This window comes from Mandrillus leucophaeus, unplaced genomic scaffold (assembly GCF_000951045.1).
Source record: "Mandrillus leucophaeus isolate KB7577 unplaced genomic scaffold, Mleu.le_1.0 Scaffold117, whole genome shotgun sequence".
Taxonomy (NCBI): domain Eukaryota; kingdom Metazoa; phylum Chordata; class Mammalia; order Primates; family Cercopithecidae; genus Mandrillus; species Mandrillus leucophaeus.
The window spans coordinates 778,040-791,267 of record NW_012099987.1 but is presented as its reverse complement, the minus strand read 5'-3'; the positions used below and the strand labels follow the sequence as shown (position 1 = coordinate 791,267).

The 13,228-nt window shown below is 41.0% G+C and overlaps 1 protein-coding gene across 1 annotated transcript in view; it reads left to right on the top strand.

Moving 5' to 3' along the window:
- The window catches only part of ALDH18A1 (aldehyde dehydrogenase 18 family, member A1), a 49,858-nt gene that overhangs the window by 21,145 nt on the left and 15,485 nt on the right, over positions 1-13,228 (top strand). The window contains exons 6-11 of the mRNA XM_012000742.1: positions 2,221-2,373; positions 2,823-2,913; positions 7,092-7,216; positions 7,998-8,142; positions 8,779-8,852; positions 10,409-10,513. Of these exons, the coding sequence (XP_011856132.1) occupies positions 2,221-2,373; positions 2,823-2,913; positions 7,092-7,216; positions 7,998-8,142; positions 8,779-8,852; positions 10,409-10,513 (693 nt within the window). The remainder of the gene's footprint in view (positions 1-2,220; positions 2,374-2,822; positions 2,914-7,091; positions 7,217-7,997; positions 8,143-8,778; positions 8,853-10,408; positions 10,514-13,228) is intronic.

Genomic DNA, 13,228 nt, shown 5'->3' with positions numbered 1-13,228 from the left:
GGTTTTGCTGTGGTTTGGTTTTTCCCAGGGATGATACTTTTTGAGAGTTTGTTTTTGTTTTGTTTTGTTTTGAATGACAGTAGCATGAAGAGTCCCTGCAGTATCAGCCATTGTTTCCATTTACACTGAGTGGAAGAAGAGCTCTGCCCCTCCGGTTCCCAACAAGCTTCAATCCCTGGGCTGTTTCCTCTCACACCTGTGTCTTCCCCCAAGGCCATCATATCTACAGAAAATATTTGCCCTTTGTACCTTATCCTGTGGTTCCTTATTTTCTTCAGTAATATTATAGAGAAGACCATTATCAGTGGCTTTTGAAAACTTCCAGTAGGTAGTTTGCCAGGTTAAAGACTTAAACACTTAAAACAGCTTGTTTTTTCTTCGTAGAAGGGAAACTGATTTTCCCTCAACAGATTACCCTTGTCTAAACACGTACATTTCCCTCTTGGGACTCTTTATCTCCTACCTTCCTGCTGAGATCCCCAGGCCATGTTTGTGAAGCTATTTTAGTGACAGGTATTTTTCCTGGACCTTTAGACCTCCTGCTTGTCTCTCCTACCCACGGGTTTATATTAATTGTTCGATCTTTCACCATCATGACTAGAATCTGTATGTTCAGCTTTGACCTAGTCCTGTGTCCAGCAGAACTAAGATTTTCTGAAAAGGAGTTCATGATCTTCCCTTTCAAAAATATGCCCCATTTTGTTTTTCCCCAAACCATCAACATTCTTATTCTCCATTCCAGCAGCTAGACCCTGGCATTTCAGAGGTACTTAACAAATTTTTTATCAAGTGAGTGAGTGAATTATTTTTCTATGTATGTTTCCTGTGTTTTATATATCATTAAGGCTGCTGTTTTATTGCTATATTCTTCTTAGTTACCATAGCCAGACCCTTAACCATCCTCACTTTGACTGTGTCAGTGCCTGCTTTCTTTACTATTTGCTTCCAACTTTTCCTACCTCAGCCTGCCCTACATAGCAAGAACCCTCTTCCGTAAATATTAGAGAGATTACATTATTTACTGTTGAGCCTCAAGGTTTGTTGCCATTTAGTTTCTTGCTATCTCCATTTACCCATTTATCTTTTTCTTCTAAACATTGCATAAAATTCTAGTTCAAACTAGAAAGCAGAGCTGTTTACCAGCCCACACGCCCATCTCCATTGTACCTTTGAGCACCTTATGCTCATCTCCTCCCTTGAACCAAGTTGTGTTCTGCCCCTCTTTCAGCTTGTGACTAAAGACTAACCGCCATAAATTTCTCAGACTCACCCCACATGCTCACTCAGAGTCTTAGTTAACTCCAGTAATAGTCTGCTTCAGAGCAAGAGCAGTGATAACACAACCCTGTTCCATTTTGTCTAACGCACTTTTCTAAGCAGGGAAAATAATTTATTCACTCACTCGCCAAATATTTAAGGGCCTGCTATGGCCAGGCCTGAATCAGATCCTAGGATACAGAGATGTTTTAGAAATTGCTGGGGCACAGCGGTGTGCATCTTTAGTCCCAGTTACTCAGGAGGCTGAGGTGGGAGGATCACTTGAGACGAGGAGTTCAAGTCCAGCCTGGACAACAGAGCAAGACCCTGTCTATAAAAAAAGAAAAGAAAGAAAAGAAATTAATGGATAATCACTGACTCCCCCAGTATTCCTCTAAAAATAGATACATTAATTTCTTAATTTTGTAAATGGATGAGATTTTGGGATTTGTTAGCTCTCTGAGGATTAAAGTACTTTTGCAAGAAGTCTTGAACATTCTTACATAAATCTTTCAGATTATTGTAAATTTTTTTATCTCTACAAGAATTGGGGCCAGGTGCAGTGGGTCACATCTGTAATCCCATCACTTGAGGCCAGGAGTTTGAGACCAGCCTGGCCAACATGGCAAAACCCTGTCTCTACTAAAAATACAGAAATTAGCTGCGCGTGCCTATAATCCTAGCTACTTGGAAAGCTGAGGCATGAGAATTGCTTGAACCCAGGAGGTGGAGGTTGCAGTAAGCAGAGATTATGCCACTGCACTACAGCCTGAGCAACAGAGTAAGACCCTGTCTTGAAGAAAACAAAGAATTGGATAGCACCCAGATATGTGTATTTCATTCTAATCTCTATGGGGCCCCAGAAACCTAAAGTTTAACTCCCCTACTCTTAGTATCTTTTGTATACTGGGAAGTTTAGCATTTTTCTCCCTCCTGCGTTTTCCATCTATTTAATCCTTTTAGATTTTGGTGACCAATTTGGATTTCCATGATGAGCAGAAGCGCCGGAACCTCAATGGAACACTTCATGAACTCCTTAGAATGAACATTGTCCCCATTGTCAACACAAATGATGCTGTTGTCCCCCCAGCTGAGCCCAACAGTGACCTGCAGGGGGTAAATGTGGGTAAAGTATTTCTAAAGGTTAAGCATGCTGGAGACACTAACACCATGCTATGCTGCATGCACTAACACTGGAAGTTTGGCATAAACAAGATGGAAAAGTTGTGAGAGAAACTGTTGTCATGGAGCAGTGACTGCATAAGCTCTTCTGAACTTGTGGTTGCATTCAACAGGGTGAGGTGCTGTAGTCACTTAAGATGGTGCAATGAGCATGGCTTGTATATTTCAGTGGCTAGAAGACTGCATGTTTGGAAAAGGGATTGCCAGTAGACACTGTGTTTTTCAGACAGAAGGGGCTTGCAAGAGCTGTCATCTATATATTTGGGTTCATTGGTTTTGCCTGAGCCTAGCTTGGTTTTGCCTGAGCTTGGCTGGGTGCTTCCATGAATTTCTGTTTGGACTGCTTAGCTCACTCACTTATGACTTTTTAATCTGCATTCTAGGTTATTAGTGTTAAAGATAATGATAGCCTGGCTGCCCGACTGGCTGTGGAAATGAAAACTGACCTCTTGATTGTTCTTTCAGATGTAGAAGGTACAAAGTAATGCTTTTTTCTTTTATCTGCCCTTTGTTTTAAATGCTACATGTATGAGCACGTGAGTTTCCCTCTTTCTTTGAGTCCCTCTGATCTATTTTTTGCTATAGATCATTAGCCATGTGTTCAGACAAAGGGCTTTTATGATTCAAAACAGGGTGGGTGAGTCTAAGAGATGTAGTTTGAATACTGAAATGTTATTTCCAGGTGCTTTCAGTTGTTTTTCTTAAATAACAGCTGTATAGAGATATAATTCACATACCATACAATTCACTTATTTGAAGTTTACAATTCTGTCCTGGCGTGGTGGCTCACACCTATAATTCCAGCACTTTGGGAGGCCAAAGCCGGAGGATCACTTGAGCCCAGGAGTTCGAGATCAACCTGGGCAATATAGTGAGTCCCTGTTTCTACAAAAAATAGAAAAGTTAGCTGGACATGGTGGTATGCACCTATGGTTCCAGCTACTTGGGGCTGAAGCAGAAGGATCGCTTGGACCTGGGGGTTCCAGGCTGCAGTGAGCAGTTATCGCGCCACCGTACTCCAGCCTGGGTGGCAGAGCGAGACCCTATCTCAAAAATAAATAAATAAAGTGTACAATTCAGTGATGTTTAGTATATTTACATAATTGTGCAACCAAAACCATAGTCATTTATAGAACACTTTCCCTTTCATCACCCCAATAAGAAACTCTATAACCATTAGCAGTCACTCCCCACTTCTACCCAAACTCCCTATCCCTAGGCAATATCCAGTATACTTTCTGTTTCTGTGGATTAACCTGTTCTGAACATTTTATTTAAATGGCATCATTTATTATGGTGACCCTTTGTGACTGGCTTTTTTCACTTAGCACGTTTTCACGGTTCATCTATTTTACAGCATGTATCAATAATTCATTTTTTTTATTGCTGAATAATATGCCACTCTGTGACCATGTTTTATTTATCAGTTCATCAATTGATGGACATTAGCTGTGAACATTCATGACACGTTTTTGTGTGAACATGTTTTTATTTCACCTAAGAGTAGAACTGCAGGGTCACATGGTAACTCTGTTTAAAAGACTTTTGAGGAACTACTAGACTGTTTTCCAAAGCAGCTGTACCATTTCATATTCTCACCAGCATTGTATGAAGGTTCTAATGTGTTTACATCATTGCTGTTATTCAGTTGTTTTTATCTGCCTTTTTTATTATAGCTATCCTAATGGGTGTGAAGTACTATCTCGTTGTGGTTTTTGATTACTTTCAGTTTTCAATGTAAACCATAGGACAGATTATGGGTTTTTTTGTTTGTTTGTTTTGTTTTGCTTTATTTTGTTTTGTTTTGTTTTTTTTCTTTTTCTTTGTTGGGACAGATTGTTTTAAGTTGGAGCCACTGTAGAAGTCTAGGCTATCTGGCTACTATGTTCTTATATGTTGCTCTGTTCTTCTCTGCTGTTCCCTTCTTCCTGGAGGGGCCACTCTTGGCTCTAATATGTCTTTCCATTCACTCTTCTCAAGCTTCCTTAAGCTATTTCCATTTCACAGTCTGACCCATAAGAAATATAGTAACTGTGTCCAGAATCTAGGATTCCAGAAGTCCCCTGTTACATTCCCAGAAGGTTATAACACCCCTACTTAATTCCCAGCCCACACCAAGGCAGGTTAACACGGGAAGACCTGTTGTCTGTTTTACGCTCAGGCAGTTGTATGGTAAGGGTAGGGGCTATGAAGTGGAGGCAGGGGCAGACATAGATGAATTGATCTGTCTCTGCCCATGTGGAAAGTCAAAGATAAGACACCTACATGTCAATGTCTTTACCTGTAAGAAGTCTTAGTCCTGTGTTATCCACTGTAATTTGAAGTCCCAGGATAGGAACAGCTAAGTTGGAGTAAGTGTGCGCCACCCTGGAGAAAGAAGGCATTTTGGTTAATCAGCGGGTTTTCTATTCATTTTTCCCCTCAAGACAGAGTCTTGCTCTGTCGCCCAGGCTGGAGTGCAGTGGCACGATCTCGGCTCACTGCAACCTCCGCTTCCCGGGTTCAAGTGATTCTCCTGTCTCAGCCTCCCAAGTAGCTGGGATTACAGGCGTGTGCTACCATGCCTGGCTAATTTTTGTATTTTTAATAGAGACGGGGTTTCATCATGTTGGCCAGACTGGTTTCGAACTCCTGACCTCGTGATCCGCCCACCTTGGCCTCCCAAAGCACTGGGATTACAGGCGTGAGCCGTGGCGCCTGGCCAATCAGCAGGTTTTTACTGAATGTCTACTATGAGCACATAGTGTGCTAGGTGCTTGATAAATGTAATTTATTCAATCTCTATAGCAACCCTACAAAGTAGGTAGTAGGTAGGTTAACCCAATTTTACAGATAAAGAAATTAAAAATTAAGTTCAAACTGGGCACGTGGCACATGCCTGTAATCCCAGCTACTTGGGAAGGCTGAGGCAGTAAGATCACTTGAGCCCAGGAAGTTGAGGCTGCAGTGAACTGTGATCATGCCACCTCACTGCAGCCTGAGTGACAGAAACAGAGACCCTGTTGGGAGAGGAGAGGGGAGAGAAGAAGAAATAATTTTTTAAAATTTAGTTTAAAATTCGATTAAGATCTATTAAATGGTATATCTAAAGTCACATAGCAAGTGCTTGACAGAGGCCAGTTTCAAATCTGAGTCTGTTCAATTAAAAAAGCTACACTCTTCCTTCTCTCTTATACTGCCTGACAAGGTAAAAAAAAAAAAAAAAAAAAAGTAGGTTTTCGAGATTAATTTATAAAACCCAATTTAAACAACACTCTAGCAAATCATTTTGATGCAGCTTCAAGCACCAAAATCGGGTCGCTGGTAGACTGGCATTCTTACTGTGATTATCCTAATTTGTTTTCTACTGAGTGTTGATTTTTTAGAACAGTATCTGAATTTTAACTATGTTCTTGGTGGGGTAAAGGGAAAGGAGGAGTAGGCACATTATCAACATGCTAGGAACCCTTCACTGTCTTTGGAGAAGGTTTGGCTAGAATTGCCCACTCTTTCCTATACTAATATATGAAACTGAAACAACTTCCAAATCTAAATCTGTGATCTCGCAGCACTGTATCTTCTGGGAAGATCCTAACCCTAAATCCTGGAGAGCTGTGGAGTAGTAGGTTGAGACTGACAGATTGTGAAAGGTTATTTTCTCTTTTCCTGTAATAATTTGCACTGCTTATGGTTGTCACTGCTCTGCTCTACAATGGGCATCGATTTCCTCACTTCCCTGATTCACTTACTTCCTCAGAGAGGTAGTATGTAGCAAGATTGTCTTAAAGGTTTGGAATAACGGAGGGGAGAGGTATATTATAGCACAGGAAAAGCAGTAACTTGAAACCAGAAAAATCACTGCCCAAAATGTCCTTCAGCCAGTCCCCAGCCTTCCCATCTGTGTCCACTTTAGCTCTTGATTTAACTCCAGTTTCTTAGCTCCCTGTTACCCACCCCCCCCTTTTTCTTTTCCAAGCTCCTACTCACTCTTTTTCAAAGTGAAATTGTGAGGATTTTTCATCTTGGATTGTATGCATGTAACGTTTCATGTAACTATTTTATGTCACTCCACTTAGTTATGAAAGGAACATGTGCTTTATGGTAATAAATCCAGATTGAATGTCAAGAGTCATGCAGTCTCCTGCTGACTCAGCCTAACCTCTACAGTGACTCACTCATAAAATTGGGAGTGTAAATTAGTGACTGTTTCAAAGGGTACTGTGAGAGTTAATGAGTACCTCTGTTGCATTTCATCCTGCTTGGAAACGGTCACATTTAACAGTATATGGCTACTATGCCGTTTCTGCAATAGCCACCCTTCTTTTTCAGTTCTGTCCTTAAAGCACAACATCTTAAGCGGCTATGGCAGAATTAAGGATACCTTGCCAGGGATATGGGCAGGGCTAATAAATGTGCCAAGGATATGGCCATGGTCTGATGTGGGGAAACATTTATTTATCAAGCCAGGTTATAGGAGTATATAAGGTGAGTCCTCCTGGAGCTGTTTGTCAGTGTCGAATCCTTTGTTCTCTTTTTCTGGTTAAAACAGGTGGTAGTGCAGTGGCATTCATTTGGATGAGTAAAGTACAGAGTGATTGACAGGTGCCCTGGGGAGGCCTGTCTTGGAGACACTTCCATCAAAGCGGTATTACTGACTCTTGTCTATTTTTTAGGCCTTTTTGACAGCCCCCCGGGGTCAGATGATGCAAAGCTTATTGATATATTTTATCCCGGAGATCAGCAGTCTGTGACATTTGGAACCAAGTCTAGAGTGGGAATGGGTGGCATGGAAGCCAAGGTAAGAATCTGGTACCTTAACTGCCTATAACAATTTTAAAGCCCAAACTGTATTGTATCCTTTTTACTTTTGTAATTATTTGGGGGTTAATGGTTCAGATAGTAGGCACATACACACTTAAATATGTACATACCTAAATACAGATTTATTGAGTGTTGCATTCCAACATTTAGTTATGTCTGTGTCTGTGGGTTTTTTTCATTAATATTATATGAACAGTGTGTTCATGTTGTAAACTCTGCAAGGGCAGGGCCTATATATTTTTCATAATTCATAAATCTCTCATTTATCAGTTCAAATATTTCTTGATGAAATCTTTCAAAAATTTTGTCCCATTAATTGTTCTGAGAAGTCACACCCCTATGGTACAGCATCACATGCATCAACAGCACAGATGAGGACAAGATCCCCACTTAGAAAAGCCGAAAGTACTCAAGATCAGACTCTGGTCAGACCCCAGCCTGTTGGTCTCCTTAGTTGTTTCTAAGTTGAGGTACAGTAAATCAAATGTAGGAGTTATGAGTCCCATACTAGGGAGACTGAAGAGAGAACAGACTGGAAACAAAGGATAGGTTGGCTTACCTTTAAGTAACACATGCCAAGGTTGAGCCGGAAAGTGTGTGAGCTGTAATGTGTTTTTGGAGCTTCTAAGCTTTTAAAAACACATTTCGTATACTTAAGTTGTTCAATGTCAACTTGTATTTTATATCTTTTTGCAAGTTTAAAATGTGGGTGAGTAGGTCTGAATCTCATGTTTGCTGGATCTAACCTGTCTCATTAGGTGAAAGCAGCCCTCTGGGCTTTGCAAGGTGGCACTTCTGTTGTTATTGCCAATGGAACCCACCCAAAGGTGTCTGGGCACGTCATCACAGATATCGTGGAGGGGAAGAAAGTTGGTACCTTCTTTTCAGAAGTAAAGCCTGCAGGTAAATAGTTCTTCATAAGGTCCCAAGTTCTGTGATAGGAACTAGTGACACCTGGCTTAGTTAGAGATCACAAAATTGATATGCTAATATTTCGAAATACGGCATTATTTTGAGCACTATTTGCAAAATTGGATTTTGCTTTGCTTTTGTGAAATTCTGTCTAACCTGCCTAGCTAGGCCTATTCTCTGTACAATCACTCAGTTAAAGTATATAAGCATTGATTTTCTCAAGAAACATTTGCTAGGCCTATGTTAGATGCCAGGTAGTAATAAGCGCTAGAGATGCAAAGATGCATATGATATAGTATGTGCTGTCGAGTGTTTACAAAGGACAGAATTACCTCATAATCTGCATTCAGAAATGTAAACACATTAAAAAATATCGCCGAAGTGGAATTCAGAAGAATTCTAGAAAACTTAAAATATATTGTCTACCCCAGAAATACAGGCAAGTTCTTATGTTTATGCCCAAGTGAATCTGGCACATTCTTTTGCTATTTTATTGGTCATACTGATCCCCTGTGTGAAACAAGCATCATGTGTTCCTTCTGTGGGCATGATGAGCCTGTGCAAGTGGTGGCAAAGTGAAAGAGAACTAAGGTGACCAGGACCTGATATTTGCACATATTCTTGCAGGCCCTACTGTTGAGCAGCAGGGAGAAATGGCTCGATCTGGAGGAAGGATGTTGGCCACCTTGGAACCTGAGCAGGTAATAACCTTAGCTGATAGTATTGTTACAGTTTTCAGAGTGAGTCATGCTGTATGGTTACAGGAGTCAAACCTGCTGACTCCGTCTTTATTCCTAGTGAGCCGTAGAGTTATCTGAGTTACAAGTCTGATTCATATTTGCTCTGCCTTTTTTCTTTTTCTTAATTTTATTTTCTCTTTTATCTTTTATAGACAGAGGCCCAAGATAACTTTTCATCACTATGATGTTTTGATCAAAAGCATTATAAAAATGATGAGGTTAGGAAGGTTACCTAATTCTGCCACATACTGGGCATGGAAATGTGGGAAAATTACTTATCCCAACCCATTCCAAATCCCCTGACTTGCCTGGAAGATGGGAAGCTCGAGAGCCTGCTCCCTAGTTGTAGCCCTGACCTGTCTGGCATGAATTAGTCTAAGTAGCAAACATGATGAGGCTGGAAGTGGTGAGGAGGTCAAGTGGAAGCTGGGAGCTGGTCCCCCAGGGATTATATTGTCGAGGATGGATTTGAGAGTAAGGATGTATATGGATTTATACTAGTGAATCCTTTGGCCTGAGAAAAGAGAAAGTAACTCCAACAGCAGAGAAAGGAAAGCAGAGGAGGAGCCTAGCTTCCCTTTCAAACCACTTCCCTCTACTCCTCCAGTAATCAGCATACTGATTTGCCACATTTCCTAATCTAGCAGGGTCAGGTTTGTGGTGTCTTCAAGTACCTAGGACTGAATTTTTTCACTTTGATTAAATGCTTTAAATAAATAATTTACGAGGAAGAACCAGATGTAAAAACTTACCTGGAAATAAACCAGTTAATGATATTAAATAAGTAAGACTCTATGTATCGTGTTACTTCAAAGTCCTGGCCCCTGTACAGTTACATAATCTCTTACAGATTATACAATCTTTTTTTTTTTTGAGACGGAGTCTCGCTCTGTCACCCAGGCTGAAATGCAGTGGCCAGATCTCAGCTCACTGCAAGCTCCGCCTCCCGGGTTTACGCCATTCTCCTGACTCAGCCTCCTGAGTAGCTGGGACTACAGGTGCCCGCCACCTCGCCCGGCTAGTTTTTTGTATTTTTTAGTAGAGACGGGGTTTCACCATGTTCGCCAGCATGGTCTCGATCTCCTGACCTCGTGATCCGCCCGTCTCGGCCTCCCAAAGTGCTGGGATTACAGGCTTGAGCCACCGCGCCCGGCCAGATTATACAATCTTTTACAGATTGTATCCATCATGCCCCTTCCCCGCCTCCTTTTTTTTCCTTATGACTCCTGATTATTATAATTAGCCATGGTTTGCTAATTATAATAATCAGGAGTCATAAGAGAAAAAAAAAGAGGAAAAGTGAGAAGTGACTTAGGGGTTGGCAATGAGAGAGGCAGGAAGAAATAAGGGGAGCAGTGGTGGGAATAAGTGACGGGAAATCAGGAGATTTCAGTCGGTGGTGACCTTGGATGTGGGAGCAAGGCCTGGCACTCTCAGAAGAGTAGGTTTAAAAACTGTGGTGTGCATTCTTCTTGGATTAACAGCTCTGTTTTTTTAATGGTGTACCTTTCTTCTAGAGAGCAGAAATTATCCATCATCTGGCTGATCTGTTGACGGACCAGCGTGATGAGATCCTGTTAGCCAACAAAAAAGACTTGGAGGAGTCAGAGGGTAAAGACCAGACAATTTAGAGTCAATGTTATGGAGGGGTGTGGGTTATTTTGGTTTTTGGTATTACTAGTAATTCTTATGTCTGCCTAAAGATAAGGATTGTTATAAAAGAAATTGTACATTATATATCATTTCCATTGTGGGTAGGTGGGTGGTCGGTATTCTTCTTCCCCAGATACTTTAGTATAATCCCCAAAGGAACTTTTTTCATTCCCCGCAGGTCACAAGCTGTGGCTACTATGGCAGTCAGGACAAAAAAGAACAAGATTGAGAACACCACTGCTTAAGACATTCAGCTAATAGCTAACATTTATTGAGGTCTTTCTGTATTGACAGGCACTGTGCTAAGGGCTATACAGTCAGGATGTCATTTAATCTTCATAACATAGTGCCTCTGAGATAGCTGCTACTTATTATCCCCATTTGAGAGAGAAGGAAACTGAAGCTCAGAGAAGCGTCACTTGCCCAAAGCCATACGGTCAGTGATGGACCAGGATTTAAACACAGATGGACTGTACATGTGAAAGAGTTGTAGAAATAGTTTGTGCAGCCTGTGAAGAAAGATAGCTTGTTTCTTAATTAACCAGTCTTTTGTCTTCCCTAAGTTAGCACCAGGTGCTATCCAGAAATACCCTTGAGGTGCTAATGGTAAAGTAAGATGTTAAACTCACATTGTGAACACCTAGAGATGTAGCGTGTCAGGGCCCTGACTCTTTCTCTTCCTTTTCTTAATTCTGTCCTTTCCACCTTAAAATAAGAGGGATTGATTTTATGGGGTTTTGAATTTCCTCTGCATTATCTTGAACATCTATATTAATGGTGTTTGTTTCAAGGAAATTTTGCAAGGTTCAACAACATTACTTTCATTCCTTAAAACATTTTTGAACCATTGTTTTAGAACCTCCTCTAGAATTTACATCTCATTTTTATAGTATTACAAAACATACAATAGATTTTCAGAACTGGAAGAAATATTTGATACTATCCACTCATTAATTTAAAGTAAAAGAATTAAGACCCACAGAGAGTAAAGCTGTTGTTGCCCGAGGTTCCACAGCTTGTTGTTGGCAGAACTTTGACTCCTGATCCCAGCTGTACGTCTCTGAACATGCGTAAGGACACACAGTGGGTTGAGAACAAAGCCTTGGGTATACATGAGCGTGGCTTAGCAATCCCAGTTCAGGGAATTTATCCTCAAAAACTATTTCTAAAGAAAATAGGTCTTTAGGCCAGGTGCGGTGGCTCACGCCAGTAATCCCAGCACTTTGAGAGGCCAGGATGGGTGGATCATCTGAGGTCATGAGTTCGAGACCAGCCTGGCCAACATGATGAAACCTCATTTCTATAAAAATACAAAACTTACGGCTGGGCGCAGTGGCTCACGTCTGTAATCCCAACACTTTGGGAGGCCGAGGTGGACGCATCACCTGAGGTCGGGAGCTAAGACCAGCCTGACCAACATGGAGAAACCTCATCTCTACTAAAAATACAAAATTAGCTGGGCATGGTGGTGCATGCCTGTAATCCTAGCTACCCAGGAGGCTGAGGCAAGAGAATCGCTTGAACCCGGGAGGCGGAGGTTGCCGTGAGCCAAGGTGGCACCATTGCACTCCGGCCTGGGCAACAAGAGCAAAACTCCGTCTCAAAAAAAAAAAAAAAAAAAAGAGAAGAAATTAGCTCTTTATCTAAAGATTTTTAGAGCAGGATTTATCACACTGAAAAACTGGAAACAAGCTGAGCATTTAATAACATAGGTGTGGTTAAGTGTGTTCAGCTGTATCAAATTAATGGAATATTTAGTAGTAATTAAGATAATTTTTGCAACATGGAAAATGTACTTGGGTTGTGAGGTGAAAAGCTAGGATGTAACATTTAACATACACTATAATTAAAACTTGTTTTTTAGCATATGGGGAAAAGTAAAGAAAATTAATTAATTTGTATAATTGGTTGGTAGAAAGATGGTTTAATTTTTTTTTCTTAATATAAGGTCAGTCGCTTCCCCTCAAGGCAGAAATCTTTTTGTTATTTTATCTTAGTGGCTGTGACTGTAAAAAAAGGAAAGGGAAAATTTTTGTAATCACAACATTGACCACAGTAATGATTTGTGATATATGATTTCAAATGGTTTTCCTGAGTATGTGCATGTATATATATGAATATGTACATACATGTTTGTGCGTGGAGAGAGGGAATCACACCATGTATACTACTGTTTTTAAAGAAAATTCTGGGCTAGGCGCAGTGGCTCATGCCTGTAATCCCAGCACTTTGGGAAAGGCCGAGGCGGGCGGATCTTCAGGAGATCAAGACCATCCTGGCTAACACAGTGAAACCCCATCTCTACTAAAAATACAAAAAATTAGCCGGGCATAGTAGCAGGAGCTTGTAGTCCCAGCTACTTGGGAGGGTGAGGCAGGAGAATGACTTGAACCTGGGAGGCGGAGCTTGCAGTGAGCTGAGATCGCGCCACTGCACTCCAGCCTGGGCAACAGAGCGAGACTCAAAAAAATAAAAAAATAAAATTCTACCTATGAGCTTGCCATAATTCTATTTTTTTTTCAGCCAAGTGTGGTCGCTCATACTTGTAATCCCAGCACTTTGGGAAGTGGAGACAGAAGGATCACTTTAGCCCAGGAGTTCGAGACAAACCTGGGCAACATAGTGAGACCCTGTCTCTATAAAATATTTTTAAAATTAGCCAGCCATGGTGATACATGCCTGTA